The sequence below is a fragment of the Panthera tigris genome, chromosome E1, assembly GCF_018350195.1.
Source record: "Panthera tigris isolate Pti1 chromosome E1, P.tigris_Pti1_mat1.1, whole genome shotgun sequence".
NCBI classification, from domain to species: domain Eukaryota; kingdom Metazoa; phylum Chordata; class Mammalia; order Carnivora; family Felidae; genus Panthera; species Panthera tigris.
The window spans coordinates 43,182,158-43,203,445 of NC_056673.1; the positions used below are offsets into that span (position 1 = coordinate 43,182,158).

General features: G+C 51.1%; 3 protein-coding genes and 2 long non-coding RNA genes across 12 annotated transcripts in view; 2 read left to right on the forward strand and 3 right to left on the reverse strand.

Moving 5' to 3' along the window:
- LOC122233786 (pleckstrin homology domain-containing family M member 1-like) overlaps positions 1-6,657 on the reverse strand; it is a 21,575-nt gene extending 14,918 nt beyond the window's left edge. For 4 of the 5 annotated variants that reach the window (XM_042967908.1, XM_042967911.1, XM_042967910.1 and 1 more), the window contains exons 1-2: positions 3,989-4,077; positions 733-821 (exon numbers count right to left, since the gene is read on the reverse strand). In XM_042967908.1, the coding sequence (XP_042823842.1) occupies positions 733-780 (48 nt within the window). In that variant the 5' untranslated portion in view covers positions 781-821; positions 3,989-4,077. Of the gene's footprint in view, positions 1-732; positions 822-3,988; positions 4,078-6,560 lie in introns of those variants that run through there. The other variant, XM_042967909.1, reaches the window with a different exon arrangement.
- The window catches only part of LOC122233789 (leucine-rich repeat-containing protein 37A2-like), a 209,532-nt gene that overhangs the window by 154,634 nt on the left and 33,610 nt on the right, over positions 1-21,288 (reverse strand). The window lies entirely within an intron of this gene.
- LOC122233787 (RAD52 motif-containing protein 1-like) overlaps positions 1-21,288 on the reverse strand; it is a 137,004-nt gene that overhangs the window by 69,888 nt on the left and 45,828 nt on the right. The gene's annotated exons all lie outside the window — the stretch shown is intronic.
- LOC122233791 lies at positions 2,816-4,291 on the forward strand. Of its 2 annotated transcripts, none has more exons than XR_006211514.1 (2): positions 2,816-3,419; positions 3,714-4,291. It is a non-coding gene; the product is annotated as an uncharacterized LOC122233791 (long non-coding RNA). The 2 variants fall into 2 exon arrangements; XR_006211513.1 differs by having other exon boundaries at positions 3,942-4,291.
- LOC122233795 lies at positions 4,377-14,695 on the forward strand. The gene is made up of 3 exons (XR_006211528.1): positions 4,377-5,645; positions 13,600-14,028; positions 14,140-14,695. It is a non-coding gene; the product is annotated as an uncharacterized LOC122233795 (long non-coding RNA).

Sequence of the window (21,288 nt, forward strand, 5' to 3'; positions counted from 1 at the left end):
CTCTTTTCTTTTTTCTTTTTTTTAATGTTTATTTATTTTTGAGAGACAGAGAGAGACAGCATGGGAGGGAGAGGGCAGAGAGAGAGAGGGAGACCCAGAATATGAAGCAGCCTCCAGGCACTGAGCTGGCAGCACAGAGCCCGATGCGGGGCTCCAGCCCATGAGCCGTGAGATCATGACCTGAGCCGAAGTCGGATGCTCAACCGACTGAGCCACCCAGCTGCCCCTTCTTTTAATGTTTACTTATTTTTGAGAGAGAGAGAGAGAGAGAGAGAGAGAGAGAGAGAGAGAGAATGTGCATACATGTATGTGCCTGTGGGGGAGGGGGCAGAGACAGAGCGGACCGAGGATCCAAAGCAGGCTCTGCTCTGACAGCAGAGAGCCCAATGCAGGGCTTGACCTCACAAACTGCAAGACCATGAGCCGCTTACGATCATGACGCTTAACCGTGTGAGCCACCCAGGCGCCCCATATGTATGACTTCCTTTGAGAAATCCTTGGTCTTCAGGCAGCCCCTATTAAAATCCGTTGTTTTTTATCAATTCCCATTCTATCACCAATAAGATGTTCTAGAAAGGGCAGGGTCTCCTCAGAGCCTGCTTCTGCTATAACTCTTTCTCAGCCCGAAGCCTCGCTTTCCAGACAGTACTCATTCATTTCAAAGTGAGGAAGACCAATGACATGGCTGTCCCGTGCCCCCTTCCCCACCCTTGAGCCTCTCCGACTGCCTACCGGGATGGCAGCCCGGGGGTCCAGTCCATTCTCCACCACCGAGAGCATTTCCGCTCACGCTGCAGCTCCCTCGGAGAATCACATGACACCTGCAGAGACAGACGGCGCGGCCACATGAGCAGGTTCCAGCTCACCACCCCCAGCCAATTCTCCCCCTCCCCCCAGCAGGCAGCGGGTCAGCCCATCTTCCTCAAACTGCAATGCAAAGGCCTCTGAATTCAAAAGTAAAAGCCAAGAGTGGATTTTAAGGAAGGAAACAAGGGAAGAGAAGAAATGTGAGGGCTCGGATCTCAGGAGGTGGGGAATCCTATGTGCCGTGGGTGGGTCCACCCTAATCAGGGCATGGAGAGGCCTCTGTATGCCACACCAAACGCTGGCACAAAAAAGCAGGGAATGAGGGGCCGATTTGGATACAGAACTAAGGGTGCGAGGGGGATGCTGCCGCTGGAGGTGCCAAGAGCCCACGTGGACCAGGAAGCAGGGGCTCACAATTCACATTCGGAGCCTCTGACTCCTGTGCCAGCCCGATGTCTGCCAGCTCGGCAGGGACAAGCACAACTGAAGGAAGTTTCCAAAGGGAGGGCCTCTTGCTACATAGCTGCTTCCCCTCCAGGCACGAGGGTCCAGCTGGAGCAGCACAGGGACACGCCTAAAGGGAAACAACACGGGTTCGAATCTCGATTTGCCACTAACCACTTAGGCATGCTAGGTGGGGCACCACGGCAGACGTCTCAAACGGAGGTTATGAATGTGGAAAACGCCCAGCACAGGGCCTGACGGTACTAAGGATAAATGGTATCTATTACCCCGGTTGGATGTGGCCAAGCCTTATAGGCAAAGGCCACTGTCTGAATGAGTCCGCTCAACTACCTGAAGTCAGTACACAGGTAAATCCCTCAGGGCACTGGCTTCCCCCCCACCCCCCCGGGGGTGGCTTAGGTGGGGGGGGGGGGCCTCAACCTGAGCCTCGGGGGGTGGCTGTTGGCTCGCCTGGACCGCCCCAGCCACTTGGACGGACCAGGATTGGGCAGGCACATTCCCATCTAAACAGATCTCTAGTGACCACGCTGCCGAGCATGGAGGGACACCAAAAAATAGGTCATCGCTGTCTCTGTTCTCAAAACCCTATGGCCCAAAGAAGTTATCAAATGGAGGCATGCTGAATGGATTTTGTACTGTTTACACACATTGCTTCATTCATTCCTTGTAACCACCCTAGGCGAGCTCTTTTATTATCCAGATCTAACAGATATGAAATCAAAGCTGACCCAGGTCAGGGAACTTCCCAAGATCCCAGGGCTGATCAGTGGCGGGCTCTACCACCTTCGGCCAGGATGACATCCACCCTTCTGGAAGAGGCGGGTGTGAGCTAGGGCTAAGGGGTGGCTGGGGAGGGGGCAGGGAAGTCTTGGGAGGAGGGCTCTCCAGCTGGGGGCCCAGGTGGCGGGATGCAAGGGAGCATCAGGGTTGAGTCTGGCAGGAAAGGTTTACAGGCGAACAGTGAGGCATGGAGAACGGCAGGGTGGCCCTAAATGATGAAAGACGCTCTGATTCAAGCCCTGGCCTCTGGATCCGGCAGAGGGTGAACAGGACCCAGCGCCGACCTTCCTAAGTAAGGACATGCAAAGGCAGATAGGTGTGTGGAGGACGGCCCCCACGAAACCAGCTCTGGTCAGCGCACAACAGACTGACAGGAGGAACACTAGCCCCTGGCCACAGCCCATCAGACTGTCTCTCCCTCCACCACTTTCCCAGCTCCTACCCACTGGGAATCCTCAGGACCCTTCGCTGGAGACCAGCTCCATGCTCTGGCCACCAGGGCACCGGGAGAAGGGGACATACTATAGAGTCGGTCCTGAAACCGTGCCTGATCCTAGAGGCTGGGTTTCTTCAAGGCTACCCTACGCAGCCCTGCAGGCCAAGTTCAGGCTCGCTGGCTTTGAGACCCTGGCATCCAATCCCCTCTGGCAATTCCGGGGGCCTGCCCTTCTAGACAGAGCCTCAAGCCCTAAAACTGCCCTTCCCTCAGCCGGCCTCAAGGCTTGGGCCTCAGCAATCTGAAGAGGAAGACCATTGAGGCCTCATCAACTAATTCACTGAATATAATATTCACTGGAGGGAGGGAGGCTTATCATTAAGTGGGTGCTCTGGCCAAGTCAGGGTCTGCTGAAAAAACAAAGTAAACTGACACTGAGGTCAGAGCAGGGCCAGACAAGAGACAACTGTGACCTAAAACAGTGTCAGGAACGTCACAAAAGGACAACAGTGCAGAGAAACCTAGAAGAATTGCCACTTGACAATTCACAAAACAGAACTGAGACGTGGGGGTCAGGCCAAAGTTCCGGGCACATCTTTCCTTGCAGGAAGCCAAAGCTCCCTACATAGGCCTGTCGGTTCTAGAACGCCTCAGGAAGGCAGGAAATGGCTCAGAGGCAGGACCACGACCATCTACGATGTGAGATCTCTGGGCTCTGGGTCTCCTGACTGCTAGGTCAGCACTCCAGCAGGCTCCTTGGGTGAGCCAGACCCCCATCTACCATGCTATGGGACTGGTTTCACTTTCTATCTTCAGAGCTGTCTTCACTGACACCAAGAAGCAAACGAAAGAGGGGTGGGTCTTCAGGAGACCCAGAAGAAAGAGAGCAAGTAGAGAGTTCAAACATCCCTGATACAGTTGAGCAGAAAAGGTGAGTGCCGTGTGCCTTTAGGAAACTCTTAAGTCACCCTTCGTCTACCTCTGCCCCTCTGTATTGGTTCACTCTGGCACAGGATCTCATTCTCTATCCTCATTTAATTCTTAAAACAATCCTGTGAGAGAAGGATGAGTATCCCTCATTCACAGAAGAGAAAACTGAGGCTCAGTAGAAACATGCCTCAGGTGAGGGACAGAATTTTCTCATTCCAAGCTCTGTGCCTTTCGTCAGTTCATACTGTCCCAGGTCCTTGGTTCAAAGAGTCTCAGGCAAACTTATTATTCACAGACTCTTCAGAAGCTCCACCTTATCAAAGAAGGCCTAACACTGACAAGAAACAATCTTGCCCATCAGATCTGTGGCCCCAACTAGCTGACCACAGGTCCTTTCCATGGCAGCCAGGTTTCCGAGCTGTCCCTCCTCAAATGTTCCAACACACAGGAAGGAATCGTTGGGGTTGATTCTCTTCGTGATACTGCCTGGCCTTCTATAAACATCCAATTTCACTTCCTCCAGAGACTAAGGAAGAACGAAAGGAGGAGAAGGACTCAGATGAGACTTACATTAAAAGAAGAAATGGATAACCTGGCTTCACCACTTTCGAAACACTCCGTTCATCAGTAAACAGCAACCTCTTCTTCTTAGAGACTTCCCCGCCATCCGCGACAGCCTCGTCTCTACGGCCTGACTCCGATCCTGCACCTGGCTATGCACGACAACAGGCCGGTGTTTAAGCCCTCCAGCTGCTGTACCAGGTGATGAGTCAGGGTTTTCAGTTGGAAACAAATGACAAAGTTATCTTCTGATTCAGAAAGACAGCTGATACTTCAGACATGTGAGTGCTGAGTAAACAGCACCTCCTTCTACCTGAAGAAAGTTGGATTTCTAGACAAGAGCCCTGTGGGGGGTGGGATGGGTGTGGGGGGGGGGGTGGGTAGGGCGACAAAGCAACTGAATATCAGCTGGAGGGCAAGCAACTTCTAGCTCGTGATTCCCAGTCCAAAGGCTAGTGGGTGAGGCCAGAAATGTGAGGTCTAGGAACACTGGGTATCTTTCTTTCCTCCCTCCCTCCTTCCATCCAACAACACCCATCTCTCCCATATTCTTGTCCCAGATCCCTTAAGATTCTGGCAAGGACCAAACTCTGAGTGAATGAAAGCAGGACCTTTGCCTGACTCATTCACCATTGTCTTTCTAATGCTTCAAACAGTGCACGGCACACAGTGGTGCTCACAAAATACTTGCTGAATGAACAGATGAGTAAAATAAAAAGGCTCAGACCGTTTCAGACTGTAAGAAGTTGAGGTATACAACTTCTCAGTGGTGGGGTCACTGCGGAACTCCTTCCATTACACCAAGCTGCCAACAGGCTGAAACCCTTCAGAGATCACACCTTAACGGAAGGGGATATTGAAGGTAAAAGGACATCCGATTCTCAAAGGCGTGAGACTATAAATGCAAGCAAAGACAAGGGGTCTTCTTTGGGGTCCTTTACAATGGCTGTCAAATGGCCAATCCTTTGGAGTTTGGTCACCAGAACTTAGAGGGGATGTGCACCCCCAAATCCCAGGAGATTATAAATGTTAACCATGGAGCCTGGGTGCCTCAAGAATGTCTAGCTACTCTGAGATAACTTGACTCTCTGTGTTCATGGGTAATCAAAATGGTCAAAACTCAATGATCCAGCACCTGCAAAAAGAGGAAGCAATTCAACAGCCTCCACGGAGGCCTCGGCGTCCCCAGGATCCACTCATCTCTACTCTTCACAACATGTAACGTCACCTCTGGCACATTCGGTAGCGGGACTAATCTACAACCAGTTCTGGCCAGGAGGAGCACTGGGTGAGGGTCCTTTCTGAGCGGCAGGGCAATACACATGGACATGATTCTGTGACCACAGCCAACCCCACACAATGGAACCGCTTGAGTTTCTCCAGATCATCACCCAAAAGGAAGTGATAAGCTTCCACTGCCCCAGCTGAATGAGTAGCTCCCTCACCTTCCAGGTATTTGGATGATACCTATCATTCCAGCAGCCAACGCGAGTAATGTAATATGGATGCCAGGAATACAATCCTTAAGGACAGGTACAGGGGGCCTGACATCCAGGAAAAGCACTTGACCCACGGGAGAAGGATCTCTACTCCTCCACACTTACTTACCATCTGAGGCCCTGCCTCAATTGAGGTGTTCGGCAAGTGCCTGGCTCTGAGAAAGCAGGTGGGGTTGGCAGGGGACTGCACTAGGTTCTCAGATCAAATGGGGACCACATCAAGGGAAGAGTGGGCACAGAGCTGGGATGAAGAGTTGAAATGGGGATAGGAAGACGTCAATCTAACAAGATTGGGTAGGGGTGGTGGGAACTAGGGCAGCAAGAGTTGGGGGGTGGTTTAGCAAAGACTCAGGAATGAAGTGTCCTCAGGCTGGCTGGGGATGGAAAGAAAGTATGCGGTGGGCTTGGAAGTTAGGGGTTGAGTGGGTGAGGGCAAGAAGATACATACAAGACTTGAGATAGGGCTGAGATCAGAGTTATCAAGAAGAGGGGGGTAAGCGCAATAGGGCATCTACTGTAGTGGTAGGTATTAAATGAGTGGGGGGAGGTGGGTGTTTTGGCTGAGCAGACCTTGGGGGGCTGAGCAGGGGGGCTGGGATAAGAAAGCTGAGCCTGAAAAGGGGTAAGCCAGAAAGACGGGGAGGGGGAGGGGGGGCTCGAGGAGGTTTGCGTGGAGCACTGGGATTGCCAAAGGGGTTGAGGGGTGAGAAGGAGATGCGTTAGAGGGAGGCGGAGGGAAGTGGCTGTCCTAGGGGTTGGAAGTGGGCTACCGTGGGGTCGCGTGTGGCTGCACTTACGCAAGACCAGTGGTGAAGGGGTGAGGGTAAGGGCTGGACTCGGGTCACGGGTGGAGAAGAGGAAGGGGACGGGTCAGCACTGGCTGTTTGGGCTGAAGGCTCGGGTCCGAGTGGGGTAGGGTGCGGGGCTCAGGCCGGGAAGGGAAAAGGCTCTGTCTGAAGCAGGACAGTTTCAAAGCAACCAAGGGTTTGCGATCACGGACAGGGCTGGTGACCCATCGCCCGTTCTCGTCTCGGCCCCGCCGTCCCCTTCTCACCCTCCTCGCCCTCTGACCCCTAACTCACCAGAGGGAGCCGGGAGGGGGCGCGGGGCACTCCTGGCCACTGCAGCCCCTAAGCCTCCGACCAGGCGCTGCGGCCTCCCGGCCAGGGACAACAGGAAACGGCGCTCGCGGCGCCTGACGCCATCACGTTGGTTCGGCGTCCGGCCCCGCCCCCGGACCGCGGAGCCAATCGCAGGGCCGGCGGAGCCTCGGGGCGGGGCCAGCGCTCAGGAAAGCCCAAGTTACCAGCCCCAGAGCACGTGAGTGATCTGGGAGGCTGGGGACTCTTCGACCCGAGATGCGCACGAAGAGGCGAGGCCACCAGGCTAGCCCACCAGTGTCGGGCGAACGTGTCCTACTGCCCGCCCCCAGCAGTGTCTGCGTCTCACTAGATCCCGGCCGCCTTCTGGGTTCATGACCTTGCCTGGGCACAGCACTATCTACCGTTGAGGCTGTCTGTTGGCCTCCTGCCCGGAAGGTTCCCACTTGTAAAATCGGACCAATAACGTCTACCCTAGTTTTGCCTCCCTGAGGGCATCAGTGCAGGTGGTGCTTCCCGCCTGGTGGTTCTCAGGAAAAGCATACAGGTTTTGATCACCCCTATCACCAAGGGAGCACCTTTAGGTACCCGTCAGCCCCCAGGCATGAAGCTTAAGGTTCTGGTTATTCTCATCTAGCCAGGAAGTTGTTTGTTTCCTTTACTTGGTAGAGTTGACATTTCTCTTTCACATGGACTCAGAACAAAAGGTCAAGAGTGTGTGTTGGTGGGGGTGGGGACAGATGTCTTGTGCTTTGGACACTTCATACCTGCAGGCTTAGGTCAAATGGGATCTTAGGGCCTGAGTGTGGGGTGAGTACTGGGGTGGAGAGGCACTGCTACCTGCAGGTCCAGGGGGACTTTGGGGGTGTCTACAGGGCTGGTCTGGGAACGGGACAGTTCTTGGAAGAAAGCTCCACTGATCTGGGCCAGGCTCTCCATCAGCCTTTCTGGGAAGGGGAGAAGAAGGGGTCCCAGTGCCTGTTTCCATTTATAAAACCAGCTGTTGGAGATGTGGCACCTGAGTGTGTGCGGGCTGCCTCTTCAATAATTCTCTCTCTAGGAGCGAGAACCACCTCTCCTCGATTTTAGACTAGATGAATCTGAGTACATTTAGTATGGTTAACAGTTGAACAGAAAGTTAGAAATAAGGACACAGAGGGATGCCTGGGTGGCTCGGTCGGTTAAGTGTCTGACTTCGGCTCAGGTCACAATCTCACAGTTGTGAGTTCCAGCCCTGCATTGGGCTCTGCGCTGACCGTGCAGAGCCTGCTTGGGATTCTCTCTCTCTCTCTCTCTCTCTCTCTCTCTCTCTCTCTCTCTCTGCCCCTCCCTTGCTTGTGCTCTCCCTCTCAAAAGTAAATAAACGTTAAAGATAAATAAATAAGGACACAGAAGCAAAGCATTATCTTAGCGTTAAACAACTTGGAAAGTAAGGAATTTACTGGGAAATCCAGTTTCCTGGGCAAAAGGATAGTGTTTCTGGTTATAATTATAGCACATCAAGAGCATCAGTGTCTTGATACAAGCATGCCCTCCCCCAGATGGAGCCAGCAACATTCCTCAGTTCTTCCAATGAATTTTTGCGCAGCCGCTGTCTGCAAAAGCTGTGGGAACCCCGCATGGTAATATCTATCTTTTCAGGAGCCCCTGTCTCCTGGTCTTCTCTTACTTCTCAGGCCTCTCAGCCCCTCTGCAAAGTCTACGGGCTTGTCCTCTTCTCTCCATCTTACTCTGGCGCACATTTCCACCATTCGTGGGCCACGAGTCCACCAGGTAATCTGAGGCCGGAAAAAAAAATCTCCCATTACCCTGTTATTTGAGCAATAATAAAGGTACGTGCAAAGTGCCATGGTGCCCACAGAGAAGAGGCCTTGAAGGTTATCCTGGCGGAAGCAACTTTTATCTGAGCCTTCCGGGTGGACACAGGAAAGGGCAATGCCGGCGAAGAGACTGGTAGAGAAACGGCTGGTGGGTAGGAATGCAGACTGAGCTCAGGGGAGGGTGCACGGAGAGGTGGAGAGGAAGCTAGGAAGTAAGGCCAGAGTAAGGGGAGGGGGCTTAGAATGGAAGGGGGAGATAAAGACAGATTGGGCAATGGGGAAAGGGAGGAGGCACAGACACAGCTGGAGGCCAGTGCAGGAAGGGCTCAGACGCTCACAAAGGCACTGGTCTGTCAGATTTCAAGCACTACGCATAGTCATTCAAAGCCAGGCAGGAGGACTGCAGGCATCTGAATTTCTCGGGGGTCTAAGGTGTAGATTCCTGAACCCCGCCCCTGCCCTGGAGAGTCACTCTGGGATGAGGTCCAAGAATTTAGCCTTGACCCAAACCTTTTCTGTCTCTTGCCCTACCACCCGTGGATCTGAAGGGTGAGAAAATGTGAGAATCTCTCCTTAACCTAGGAGCTGAAGGGCAAGGCATTTAACAGGTGTGGAAAATAGAGGCTCCTATTTGCCAGATAGGAATTTTGATTTATCCTTAGCAACCACCCTGAAGGTAAGCACCATTGTTATCCCCATGGCATAGATGATAAAACAGGCTTAAGAGAGGTTAAGGAACTTGGGGGCCCAAGGCCATACAACTCATAATTACTACAGGTGGGATCCTCACCCAGCTCTGATTCTAGCTGGAGAACTAGCATAATTCAGTGGCCCAGCAAGTGGGCTTTGGAGCCGGGAATGCTTAGGTTTGAATACCGGCTCTACCCCATACTGTTTTCTAGGCCTTCCCTAAGACAGCGCAGGGCCCAGCACAACCCAGCAAGTGTGGGCCTGAGACCACTGCCACAGTCAGTGGTTTTCATAGGCCCCTCGAGATGGCACCAGAGATAGAAACTTCTAAGTTTGATTGGTGGTTAGAAAAGAGAAGTAAATCACAACACGCTGAGGCCCCTCCGCCTCAGGCAGAGGGGCCAGAGTGTGTGACTTCCGGGAAGTTCCCCAAACTATCTGAGCCTCAGTTCCTCATCTGTAAATTGGGGAAAATATCAGTTGCCATGAGGATTAAATAAGATAATATCTTCAGGACGGTTTCTGGTCTGAAGTAAGCACTTGAGGATAACTAGCTATATTATTATTATTATTATTACAGTTTTGGCTAATTCGTACCTACCCAGTCCAGTCAGATCTCCGTTTTCTAACTGGTCTTTGAGCACTGGAGTGAGAGCCTCTCTTGTTTGAACCCCAGATGTATCCTTATTTGGTCTCTGACCGAAATCATCTAAGCAGAACTAATGCCACCATTTCTTTTGAAACCGGAATAGGTAATGTTCTCATGGCTTCTGTTGCAGGAAGCTGGTTCTTCCCACTCTCTTTGAAAAAACGGATTTAAAGGGTTCGTAAAAATTATGTGTCAATTCTATCTCAATAAAGTTGGACACAAATACAGCTTTGAGGTGCCGTTGACAAAAGAATGGACTCTTTAAGCCTCCCAAATGTTATCACACATAGTTTACAGTTCAAATAGTACGAAATGAAGTGGTGAGGAAACAGAATGACCCGCAGCAGCTTCTTGCCTCGACCATCCCCACCCTCCTGGGCCAGCTCGCCAGTCCTCGGTCCTCCTTACCTCTCGCTGGATCTTCTGGTGCTTATCTCCACCTATCTTGTGTTTCTAGCTCTTAATTCTTCCATTTAAAAGAGTTTTTTAATTTTTTTTTTTTTTTTTTTGAAAGAGAGAGAAGGAGAGAGAGAATCCCAAGCAGGCTCTGCGCTGTCAACACAAAGTCCGATGCGGGGCTCGAACCCACGAACCGTGAAATCGTGACCTGAGCTGACGTCAGACGCTCAACCGACTGAGCCACCCAGGTGCTCTGATTCATCCATTTTAGACACTATCTGTGGACTTCCTAGCAACACAGGCAAGGAGTTAGGTCTTTAACACCCCCCACCCATTCCATTCTTGGGGTTTAGTTTTGTCACTCTTGCCCCATGATTGATAGTGGTTGCAGAATTGTGACTAGGTAAGCATTGCTCACCGCAGAGCTTGCTCATGTAGTCCGATGGCACTCGTTTCTGTCCCCTGACCCCCCGGGGTTTAATTTCTTCTCCTTCTCTTTCTGTGCTGCCCGCCACGATCACTCCTCCACTCCGCTCCAGTGCTCTGGCATGACAGTTAGTGCCGTTTCCCTCGGCTACCTCCTTGACCTGTCATACGCTGCTGTCCTGGAACCTTCCTTCGCTGCTTCCTGGGCTGGGGTTTTCCTGGCTCCCTTCTCTTCTTGCTTTCTTTACTCTCTCTCTTGATCTGCAGTTAAGAATCCCTTTCTAATATTAAAAAATAGAATGGTCTTCGGACCTGCTCGTGATCGTAGGGATCCTTTCGATATCTATTAATTGGGACAAAAAATACAGAAAGACCAAAAGTTACTATGAAGGCACTCCTGCTCTTAAGTGAATTTGTGTTTTACTCACAATAGCATCTATGAACGTGTGAAAGCCTGTTCAAAGTTTAGGCTTAGGGTTAGTTCAATCTAGCCTCAATGTCTGGTCTTCCATTTGTCACCTCGCCCCCTCAACTTGCCGTGAGACAACCCCCTCTCTTGACTTTCTGTTCAGTTCCTGTGCCCTAGCAGAGACTTAAGTACTGGTTTAAGGCCCACCTTGCAGGTGCACGTGACCATGGCTGGCCAATCAGGGTCTCCTCCTGCCAGATACAGGGTCCAAGCAGACCAATCAGAGGCTTTTTGAAGACTGGCTTTCCTTTATGAGGCTTGCTCAACCTCAGTGGAGAGTTGGAGTTACTAACGACTATCTTTGCAGTCTTGGGGCATCCATCCTGAAGCCTGAAGCCGTCATGGAGGAAAGCACAACTGAGGGATAGTTGGGGAGAGAACGACGTTTGAGCGCTAGATGCGGCCAGCTTGAAGATCTTAGGCTTCCCGGTTATGTGAGCCGATACACCGTATGACATTTTTGGCTTAAGCATATTTTAGTTGGATTTCTTTCACTGGGAGCATAAAGAGCGGCGACTGATATCCTGTCTTTGTGAACTTGGGCAGGTTATACAAGCGGTGCGTACAGACTTGGACCGTGACAACGCAGCTCCCACTAGGTCCCCTATGGCTGCCCTGTTATCAGCCTGAGCCTGAGACAGCTTGACATTGAATAGCCCGTTTTAGGGACTGGAGGAAACGACTTACCATGAGTCACTGCCCTAAAATATGCTTTCTACCCACATGCCCGGTGCCTGGAATTCTGTGGTGATGGTGGCATTCCTCAGGGTTAACCATGGCTCTCTTCAAACGGTTCTCCTTTGGAGTGTGAAGTCTGCGATATTTAACTTGTAGAAGTCCTTTCTTCTGGAGGTCCCTCTGGCAGGCAGTGGATCCAGGATGCGGTGTAGACAGACCTAGGTACACATCTCAGTTCCCAATGGCACAGTCCCTTTGCAGCTTTGCGGGCAAACCCCTAGCACTGTGTGCTGACCTTTAGGAGGTCAGTCTGTATCACATAAGGAATCCTACGCAGAGAGTGAAGAAATGGTCTCAGATTCACCCAGTAATCTCCCTGAGTCAGCCCTGAGGGCAGGGCCTGGCCCTAGGCGTTGGGAAGAGGAAGGAGATGTGATTCTTGTCTTGTCAGGGCTCCTGACCTAATAGAGAACTGCGGTTGAGTCTTCACATGGACGGACGCTGTCTTTCACTCTGCGCCATTCGTAGGTGACGCCTAGAAGAGCAGGGCCACCGTGTTGTAGCCTCTGACCCAGGACTCTGTCACATTCTGGGAGAGAGAATTATGGGCCCTCCCCGCATCCCCGCTCCTGCTGTGTCTCCTCGTGGCCACAGTGTACTTTCCCATCCCCTGGCTTGGGGCTTGGGGCTGGTTCCGTGCTTAGGCTCGAAGAGGCCCGATGGCTCTTTTGCTTGCTCTCTTACGCTTCTCTTGGGTAGCCGCTGCCTCTTCAGCCTGGGTCCCGGCAGCAACACAGGGAGAAAAGACCAGCAGTGAGAAGCAGCGCCGATCCAGCCAGCAGGGCATTAAAGTACAGCGGTAACGGCCAACCTGTGAGAATCGGTTTCCCAGCCTCCTCTGAGTTTTGAGGATGGTCTATTAGTTAGCACTGTTGTGGCAAAAGATAACAGATACATGGATTCCCTCCGTTATCAGGTTACGTACAGGTTCAGCTGCTGCAGTAGAGACCCAACACAACAGTGGTTAAGTGATTTTTTTTAATTCTTTTTTTTTAATCCTTTTTTTCGGGGGGCGGGGGGGAGAGTGCAAGCGGGGGAGGGGCAGAGAGAGTGGGGCAGAGGATCCAAAGCGGGCTCTGCGCTGACAGGCTGACAGCACAGAACCCGATGTGGGACTCAAACTCACGAACCCCGAGATCGTGACCTGAGCTGAAGTTGGATGCTTAACCGACTGAGCCACCCAGGCGCCCTTTAATTCCTTTGTTTTTAAATGTTTATTTATTTTTGAGACAGAGACAGAGATTGAGTGGGGGAAGGGCAGAGGGAGACACAAAGTCTGAAGCGGGCTCCAGGCTCCGAGCCGTCAGCACAGAGCCCGATGTGGGGCTTGAACCCACGAACGGTGAGATCCTGACCTGAGCTGAAGTCGGACACCTAACCGACTGAGCCATCCAGGCGCCCCAACAGGGGGTTAAATTAAAAAACAGCTTCTTGGGGGCACCCGGGTGGCTCAGTCGGTCAGGTGTCTGACTTTGGCTTAGGTCACGATCTTGCCGTTCATGGGTTCGAGCCCCACGTCGGGATGTGTGCGGACGGCTCAGAGCCTGGAGCCTGCTTCACATTCTGTGTCTCCCTCTCTCTCTGCCCCTCCCCTGCTCATGCTCTGTCTCTGTCTCTCAAAAATAAGCAAACATTGAAAAGAAATTTTTTTAAGAAGCAGCTTCTTGATCTCTCATATGATAATCCGGTTAAGTACTGGATCTGGGGCTGGTTCGGTGGCTCTTATGTCAGGGAGCCAGGCTCCTTCTGTTTTCCTGCTCTACCACCCTGGGGTGTAGCCCTCATCCAGACGAGGCCTTTGTACCGTTGAAATCTTCATTTCCTCCACAGTGTGGCGCCAGACCGCTCTCTGCCGCTGCCCTGGAAACACACGCAGCCTAAGCACCATTCCTGCCTCTGCTCTGGGCCTCGGGACTTTTCTTCTTCTTGAATGAGTGTGCTCCCGCCCCCCAGCTGGTGCTCCACGCCATCCCCCAGGTCTCAACAACATACCCCCACCAGGACCACAGGAGCCAGAGCTGGTCGTGCCTGGTGGTCCTCAGGACTGAGAGGCCCTGACCTCCGTGGGGGCAGGAGCCGGCCAGCATGACCAGTCGGGACTCCCAGGTTAAGAATCCAGTTGAGCCTCCTGGTCATCCTCAATCTGCTCTGCCCTTCGTCTCCCACCCCCAAATCCCTGCCGACCTCCAGCCCTGAAGAAGCCGGAGAACCTCTGCTTCCCCCACCTCCCCGTCCGCCTTGTCCTACTTCAGTCGTTTGGTGAGCATAAAAAGGCCTGTCAAAGTGGTCCCTCTGTTTGGGGGATGGGCTCAGGAGGGGTGGGCATGTGGGTTCGGAGGGTGACAGATTCTTTCTCCAAATGCTCGCCAGGCTCCTCCGAGCCCTCTTCTTGATTCGACCTTGCTTGGCCTGTGAAGACTTGAACAAACACGGACGTGGTTGCTGGCAGCTCGTGGCCGCGTCCCTAGTAGGACCCTAGCCTCCCTTAAAGTGCCTGCCTGCAAAACTCCCGGCTGTCTAAAGGATTGGCTGCTGAGTCCAGCCAACGCCTGAAGATCGGGCCCCTGTCTCCCAGCTTCTGTGAGAGGGCAGGAGCTTAACTTTGAGAAGTGTCAGCAAAGCCAGATGGGTCTCATATGGGCCAGCGTCCCTTCCTGCTTTTTGTCATCTTTCACTTCTGATTATAGAGCCCCCCACTCATTCCCTTCCCTAGTCCCTCATTCTCCCTGTGAAATACCCCATCACCTCTGTAATAATCCCAGTCGGGTGCCTGCTCACGATGAACCCTTTCCCCTACGGCACTGCAATACTATGTTACTGACTGAAATCTGTCTGGATTACTTTAAGTAGTGTCTGCTTTTGTTTGTTTTCATCAGGGGAGGTGTGCAGGATCAGCCTTTTAATTTTTTTATTTTTAATATTTATTTTTGAGAGAGAGGCAGGGTGCAAGCAGGGGGGTGGGGGAGGGGCAGAGAGCGAGGAAGACACAGACTCCAAAGCGGGCTCCAGGCTCCGCGCTGTCAGCACAGAGCCCGACGTGGGGCTCAAACCCAAGAACCGTGAGATCATGACCTGAGCCGAAGTCGGTCGCTCAACTGACTGAACCACCCAGGTGCCCCAACAGCCTTTGAAATTAAATTATTTTCAGGATCAGCTTTTTAAGTAAGCATCCTAGGGATGTTTGCGTATAGAGGTCCAAAGGCTGTATTTTGAGAAATCATGTTTCCCTGTGGAGATCTTTTCTCTGGCAGCCCTTTTGAATGGGGGCTATGTTTTCTCAGATACTGCATTGCCAATAGTCCATCCAGCTTTAATTCCAGTGAGAACGTTCCAGAGATGAAACTAAGAATCAACTCCAGGCGCTTCTCCAGTCACCTCTGGGGATGAGTGTATGTCGTCAGCATCCAGCGCCTCACCTGCTGCCCAGCTAGAATGACACCTTTCAGGGTTTCCGACTTAGGAACGCGACCACCAGGTTACTCCACGTGGACACCACCCCCCTTTCACAAAGCCTTTGAACACCCCCCCATCAGGAGGGGTTTGCTGGATGATGTTGGTTGGCTCTTGACACCCATTTCTAGCCCCTTCTTTGCAGGTCCTGGAAACCCACGAACCATCGTTGACAGATTCCCTCGACAGCAGAATTGTGCCAATAAAGCGTACCTGTGTGAAATTTGGAAGGCGGAGGTGGAAGGAGGTGGAAGCCATGCTTTCCTCCTCTGTAGCAGCAGACATGCGGGCCGAATGTTGGAGTCCATACTCCCCACCAGTCAGGCTTGGGGCCATGGGGCTGTAGTGACCCCGGCAGTGGCTTCCCGAAGTTTCCTGACCGAGTGGCAGCAGCAGCTTTGAATCTATGGAGAGCAACTGTGGTAAAGTAACCTGAGAGCTAGTGGTGCGATTCCCCCCTGGCCCTGACCTTCACCACCGCGAGCCCCACCAGTGGTGAGCACCAATTGCTTGTATGACCTGTGTGTGTGTGTGTGTTTGAAATATCTAGAATGGTTTGTTTTCCTGGCTATGGTAGTTTTAAAATATGTTCACAAAACTGAGGGTTGATGGGGGGTGGGAGGGAGGGGAGGGTGGGGGATGGGTATTGCGCCTGGGTGGCTCAGTTGGTTGAGCGTCTGACTTTGGCTCAGGTCATGGTCTCACCATTCATGGCTTCGGGCCCCGCATTGGGCTCTGTGCTGACAGCTCAGAGCCTGGAGCCTGCTTCAGATTCTGTGTCTCCCTCTCTCTCTTGTTCTCTCTTCAAAATAAACATTAAAAAAGATGTTTTTTGAGGAATAAATGTTTATTGTTGTTTTTAAAAAAATTTTTTAAATGTTTATTTTGGAGAGAGAAAGAGACAGAGACATAGAGTGCGAGTGGAGGGGTGGCAGAGAGGGTCATAATCTCGTGGTTGGTTCATGGGTTCGAGACCCGCATCGGGCTCTGTGCTGACAGCTCAGAGCCTGGAGCCTGCTTCATATTCTGTGTCTCCCTCTCTCTCTGCCCGCATGCTCTGTCTCTCTCTCTCCCTCTCTCTCAAAAATAAACATTAAAAAAATTAAAAGAAATACGGCAAGGTAGCATTCGAGACTGATAAGTATTGTGCAAATTTGAGGTCGTGTTATAGAAACAACATTTTCTAAGCTTCACTTTATGAACCACATTTGAGCTAATGGAAATATTCCAAAATAGGAGAATGGAGTTGCCTGGAATCCCGGCCCACACTTCGGGAAGCCCAACTATGCACAGATGGGTCTTCTTGGTTTCTCGTCAGCTCTGTCTCTGTGTCCACCTCTCTTCTTCAAAAAGTCACCACCGGCCCCCGCTCCACCCAGCTCATGAAGGAGTTTGAGCTGGCATGAGGAGTTTCTGCCCTTGTGACCTAAGAGTGACTAAAGGGCCTAGTACTGCGCCTGGCTCAAAGCAGGTGCTCAACAAACAGTAGCGGCCACCATCCTCATCGTTATAATTATTGATTCTTTGATGGTAACCATGGCTTAGACGTCTCTGTACCCCTGCACCCTGCAGCAGGGCAGTATAACCGTCAGCAGGCTTTGGAGTTAACAGGCCTGGATTAAACCCCTACCTGGCAGTTTTGGATTTGCGGCCTTGGGCACCTGAACAGGGTACCTACATCCTTTAAGCCCTGTCCCCTTATCTGCCAGATGGGGATAATAAAGTATGTTTTCACGGACTGTTGGGCTAAATTAAGACTGCAAAACGCCCAACCCAGGCCTTGACACCAAGTAAGCAAATAGTAAACTAGGTGCTGCTGCCGCTTCCGATTACTGTTACTCTCTAGTCTTGTGCTTTCAACACACTTATTTGTTGGCTCACTGAAGTCACCACACAGAGACAGACACTTGGTGGCCGTTCTCACTAAAACGCTGGGGGAACGGGAGCAGGCACCAGGAGAACAGGTGTCCTTGCCCAGCAGCAGCAAACTAATAAAGCCGAAGAGGCACTGATGGGCCAATCACCCCGCTTGGAACCGTTCCTACCAACCCTGCCAAACCTGCTGGGCTGTGCCCCAGTCCTACTGTCGCCTCGGGGGACTCTGTTGGTGGCCAGCGGTTGGTGCCATATTCCATCACCTATCGCTAAGCCACCAGCATTTATTTGGGGGCATTTAAAGAGATTGTCAGGGGCGCCTGGGCGGCTCAGTCGGTTAAGCATCCGACTCTTGACTTCAGCTCAGGCTGTGATCTCACGGTCGTAAGATCGAGTCCCTCGCATCGGGTTCCACACTGAGCACACAGCCCGCTTGGGACTCTTTCTCTCCCTCTCTCTCTGCCCCTCCCCCCTTGCTCTCTTTCAAAATAAACAGACATTAAGAAAAGAGATTATCAAACCTTGTTAATTCAGGATTTCTTTTATTCACTACTGTATTTTGACTCTGACGTCCTTTTTCTAAAACCTGTCATTCATGTACTCAGAAAGCATAGATGACTTCATTATTTTTAATGTTTATCTATTTTTGAGAGACAGTGTGTGAGCTGGGGGGAGGGACAGAGAGAAAGGGAGACAGAGGATCTGAAGTGGGCTCTGTGCTGACAGCAGAGAGCCCAATGCAGGGCTCAAACTCCCACACCATGAGGTCACGACCTGAGCCAAAGTCGGATGCTCACTGGACTGAGCCACCCAGGCACCCCGACTCCTCCCAACATCCTAAATGTGACTGGTTAACGCCCTCCTCTGCAGAAGTGGAGGGATGTTTGCGTCTTCTGCACGTTGTGCTGCATTATCTCTTGGAATCGTGCAGCCCTGATCTGAGCTGGGTAGGAAAGCAGTGGTAGGTGTGGTGCTGGGCTGAACTGGAGAGAGCCCAGCCGCACGCATCCGACCCTCAGTGGGGTCAGCAGAGGCTAGTGGGGTACAGGTGAACAGTAAGTGCCCCCACCAATAAGTTTTCTGAAATAAAGGCCTGAGCAGGGCAGTCCTGGGTAATTACTGCTCTCACACATTCTTTACTCTAACCCTCCAGCATCTCCCTGCTAGCTCTCTGAGGGTGGGGACTTTTTTTTTTTTTTTTTTGAAAGAAAACAAACAAAAAAACCCAATGGGAATTATCTACTAGCTTGTAAGGTTGAGGAACACCCTACTTCCAACTACACATTTTGTGTCTGAGTTTGAGCTCTTGGGAAGAAAGACAGGCCTCAGCCCTACAGTGGAGGTCGGCTCAGCGATCCAAATATTCTGGCAACCCCAAAGACCTCACAGAGGGGCCAGAGAGAGATGATCCTCTATGGGCAGGGGGTCAAGCGCGTTGTGAATAACTGGTATTTGGTGAGCTAGGGGAGAGAGCACCAGAATAGGCTGTTAATTAACTTAATAGTCTAAGCCCCTTGAAGATACGTTTTCCAGTTTCCAGAGACTGACCGTATCAGGGAAATGACGGAAAGACGCCCCGTTCACCCTACTTTGCCCATACTGTGTCTTGTGGAAATACTGGCTACCACGAGGGACTCTGGCTTCAGTCCTGCTTCTCTCGCCTGTGGCCCCTGTTGTCTGTAGATAAATATTTAACCGTTTACGTTTTAATTCCTTACCACGTGGCTAGAATTGGTTATGGATTTATACATTTTAATATGAGAAAAACAAGTATTTTACAAGCAATGCTGAGAAGCCAGTATCGGAAAGTAAACTTTGTAGGTGGCCTGAGGCAGGACGGCGTTCACTCTGTGACAATCTCACATGCTGTCTCACTCTCGTCACCCAGCTCTTCAGTAGTGGAATCTGTGGTCCGAGTCTTCTCTGCTGTGGCTTTGCCAGCCTCCCTGGGAAAAGGAGAAGAATGCCAAGGCTTTGACTCTCGAAAGGAACAATTCAACTCTTCATAATTTCCTCGTTTTAGAGAAAATCTTCCCCAATCACGTACCCTAGTTCCATGTTGAAAATCTCATCTTCATCAGAAGAATCCTTGTCGTGTAGCTTCTGTGCCATGTTTTTCTTGCGTGTGGCATTGAGGGGTCTGTACATGTCCCTAAGCCAAAGTGGCCGCCTTCTCCAGAAAAAGCCCTCCTAGAAAACAGAAAGGACAACGTTAGGTCTGTTTCCCCTGCCTTCTCCAGCCACGGTACTTTATCCTCCTCAGATTTACCTGATTGTCACTTTCCTCTGAGCATCTCTTACGCAGCAGAGATCCAAAGAAGCCCCTTGAAGGAAACACACACACACAGACAATTAGTGATTCGTACCATTTTCCATGCCTCTCACAATGTATTTCTCCAGTCTTATTAGCAAGCAAAATCAACACAGACCTGGGATCTCAGAAATAATTCCATACATGCTGGGCTTTCAGAATTTTCCTGTGTCTGTCCATAATGGCCCCACAGTGTCCCTGGGAGACCTTTGTATGTAACTTGACATGAAGTATAGGCAGGATTTTCACCCTGCTCACCTTCTGGCCCTTGGCCAAGTGCCCTTGTGCAGTCAACAAACTGGGTGACCACACGGCAGAAGCACCTAACTCTCTCCAGAAGCATTTTACATCAGTCCCCGCCAGGCTTAGCCTCACAGGCATCATTTGCTGGCGGGTGGGGAGGTGTTTCTATTTTCCTAGCTGCTTTACCTTACAAGATGAATCGCACCGAGTGAATGCCTGAGTCCAACCAGCAGTTATCTAGCTCACTGACTTTCACACTGCAGGCAGATGAGTGAGTGAGTCGTGAAATCACCTGAAAACACACGGCTAGCGCTAAAACACAAAATACTCTTTTTGAATACAAACGGAATAGGGGGTACCTGGGTGGCTCAGTCAGGTGAGCAGCCCAAGTCTCGATTTTGCCTCAAGTGATGATCTCACAGATTGTGACATCGAGCCCTGTGTCTGGCTCTGTGCTGATAGTGTAGAACCTGCTTGGGATTCTCTCTCTCTCTCTCTCTCTCTCTCTCTCTGCTCCACCCTCCCCCCCAAATAAATAATAAACTTAAAAAAAAACAGAACAGAAAGAATCAGAGTGTATGGTAAGTTTGTTTTAGAAGGTACTTATGTCTATACGGTATGTGTGCACTGAGTTGTGACATAAAATGCAGTTCACAGCCCAAGAACAGTGTAGTCAGAGACGTGCCCAACTGGAAAGGAACCATCTTCTTTCTGGTTCTAGTGGTACTAGTGATACAACCGTCCGGCAAGATATCTTCCTTTTCTCCTTCTCCATCTCATTATTATAAAAGGAAGAGATAAATGATTATCTAAGGTCTCTCCCAGTTCAAATTCTATTGGGTCTGGATAAAGGGAATGGAGAGCGGGGCCTCGAAAACCAGAAGGAGGAAGAAGGAAGTTTTCCCCCTACTTTACGGGAGGGACTCATGTATTCTACCTTCCATCATGCTTGAAGACTAGCCCCTTCACCCCACGACTTTTGGCCCTCCCTATCCCTTCTCCAGAGCCTCTGAGAAGGTCTGTGGCCAGGCCTGATGCCCACCGCCAGCGGGAACGGGTCTGAACATTTCCACCCCCGTCCCCCCACGATCTTTCTTTAAAGGTCTAGTGAGCAGGTGCTCTGTGCCAGTCCCATTCTAACTCGGGTTTGGCTGGGCAGCTAACTTTGCTGGATCCAGGCAAAGCATTAGGCCAAATATGTATTCTTTCTGCCTTTGGTGATTTCCTGGCTGTAAAACAAGGGGATTGAAATAGAGGAGTTTGAAAATCTAGTTCTAAAATTCTACTTTAACGATTGCCAGACTAATATTTACCTTGAGCTTCCTTCTTTACCTTCCTTGGCTGCTGTTCTATGAGAATAAATCTGTTTTGGAAGAAAACATGATCACAGTTACCCATCACAATAACCACTCCCTCCACATCTTTATTCATTCCTTTGCATTTTAGGTCTTATCTACCCAGTGAGATGATAACTTTTCCTAGGACAGGAATTTGTTGAATAGTCCTTTGACTCTTCAATAACACCTAACTCGCGTGCAGCTGGTAATACATTTTACTGACTGCCTCAGATAACATTCAACAGGTAATTCCTAATAAAAATTCTTGGGAGGAGGAAAAGAAAAGTGTCTACCAGAAACCTA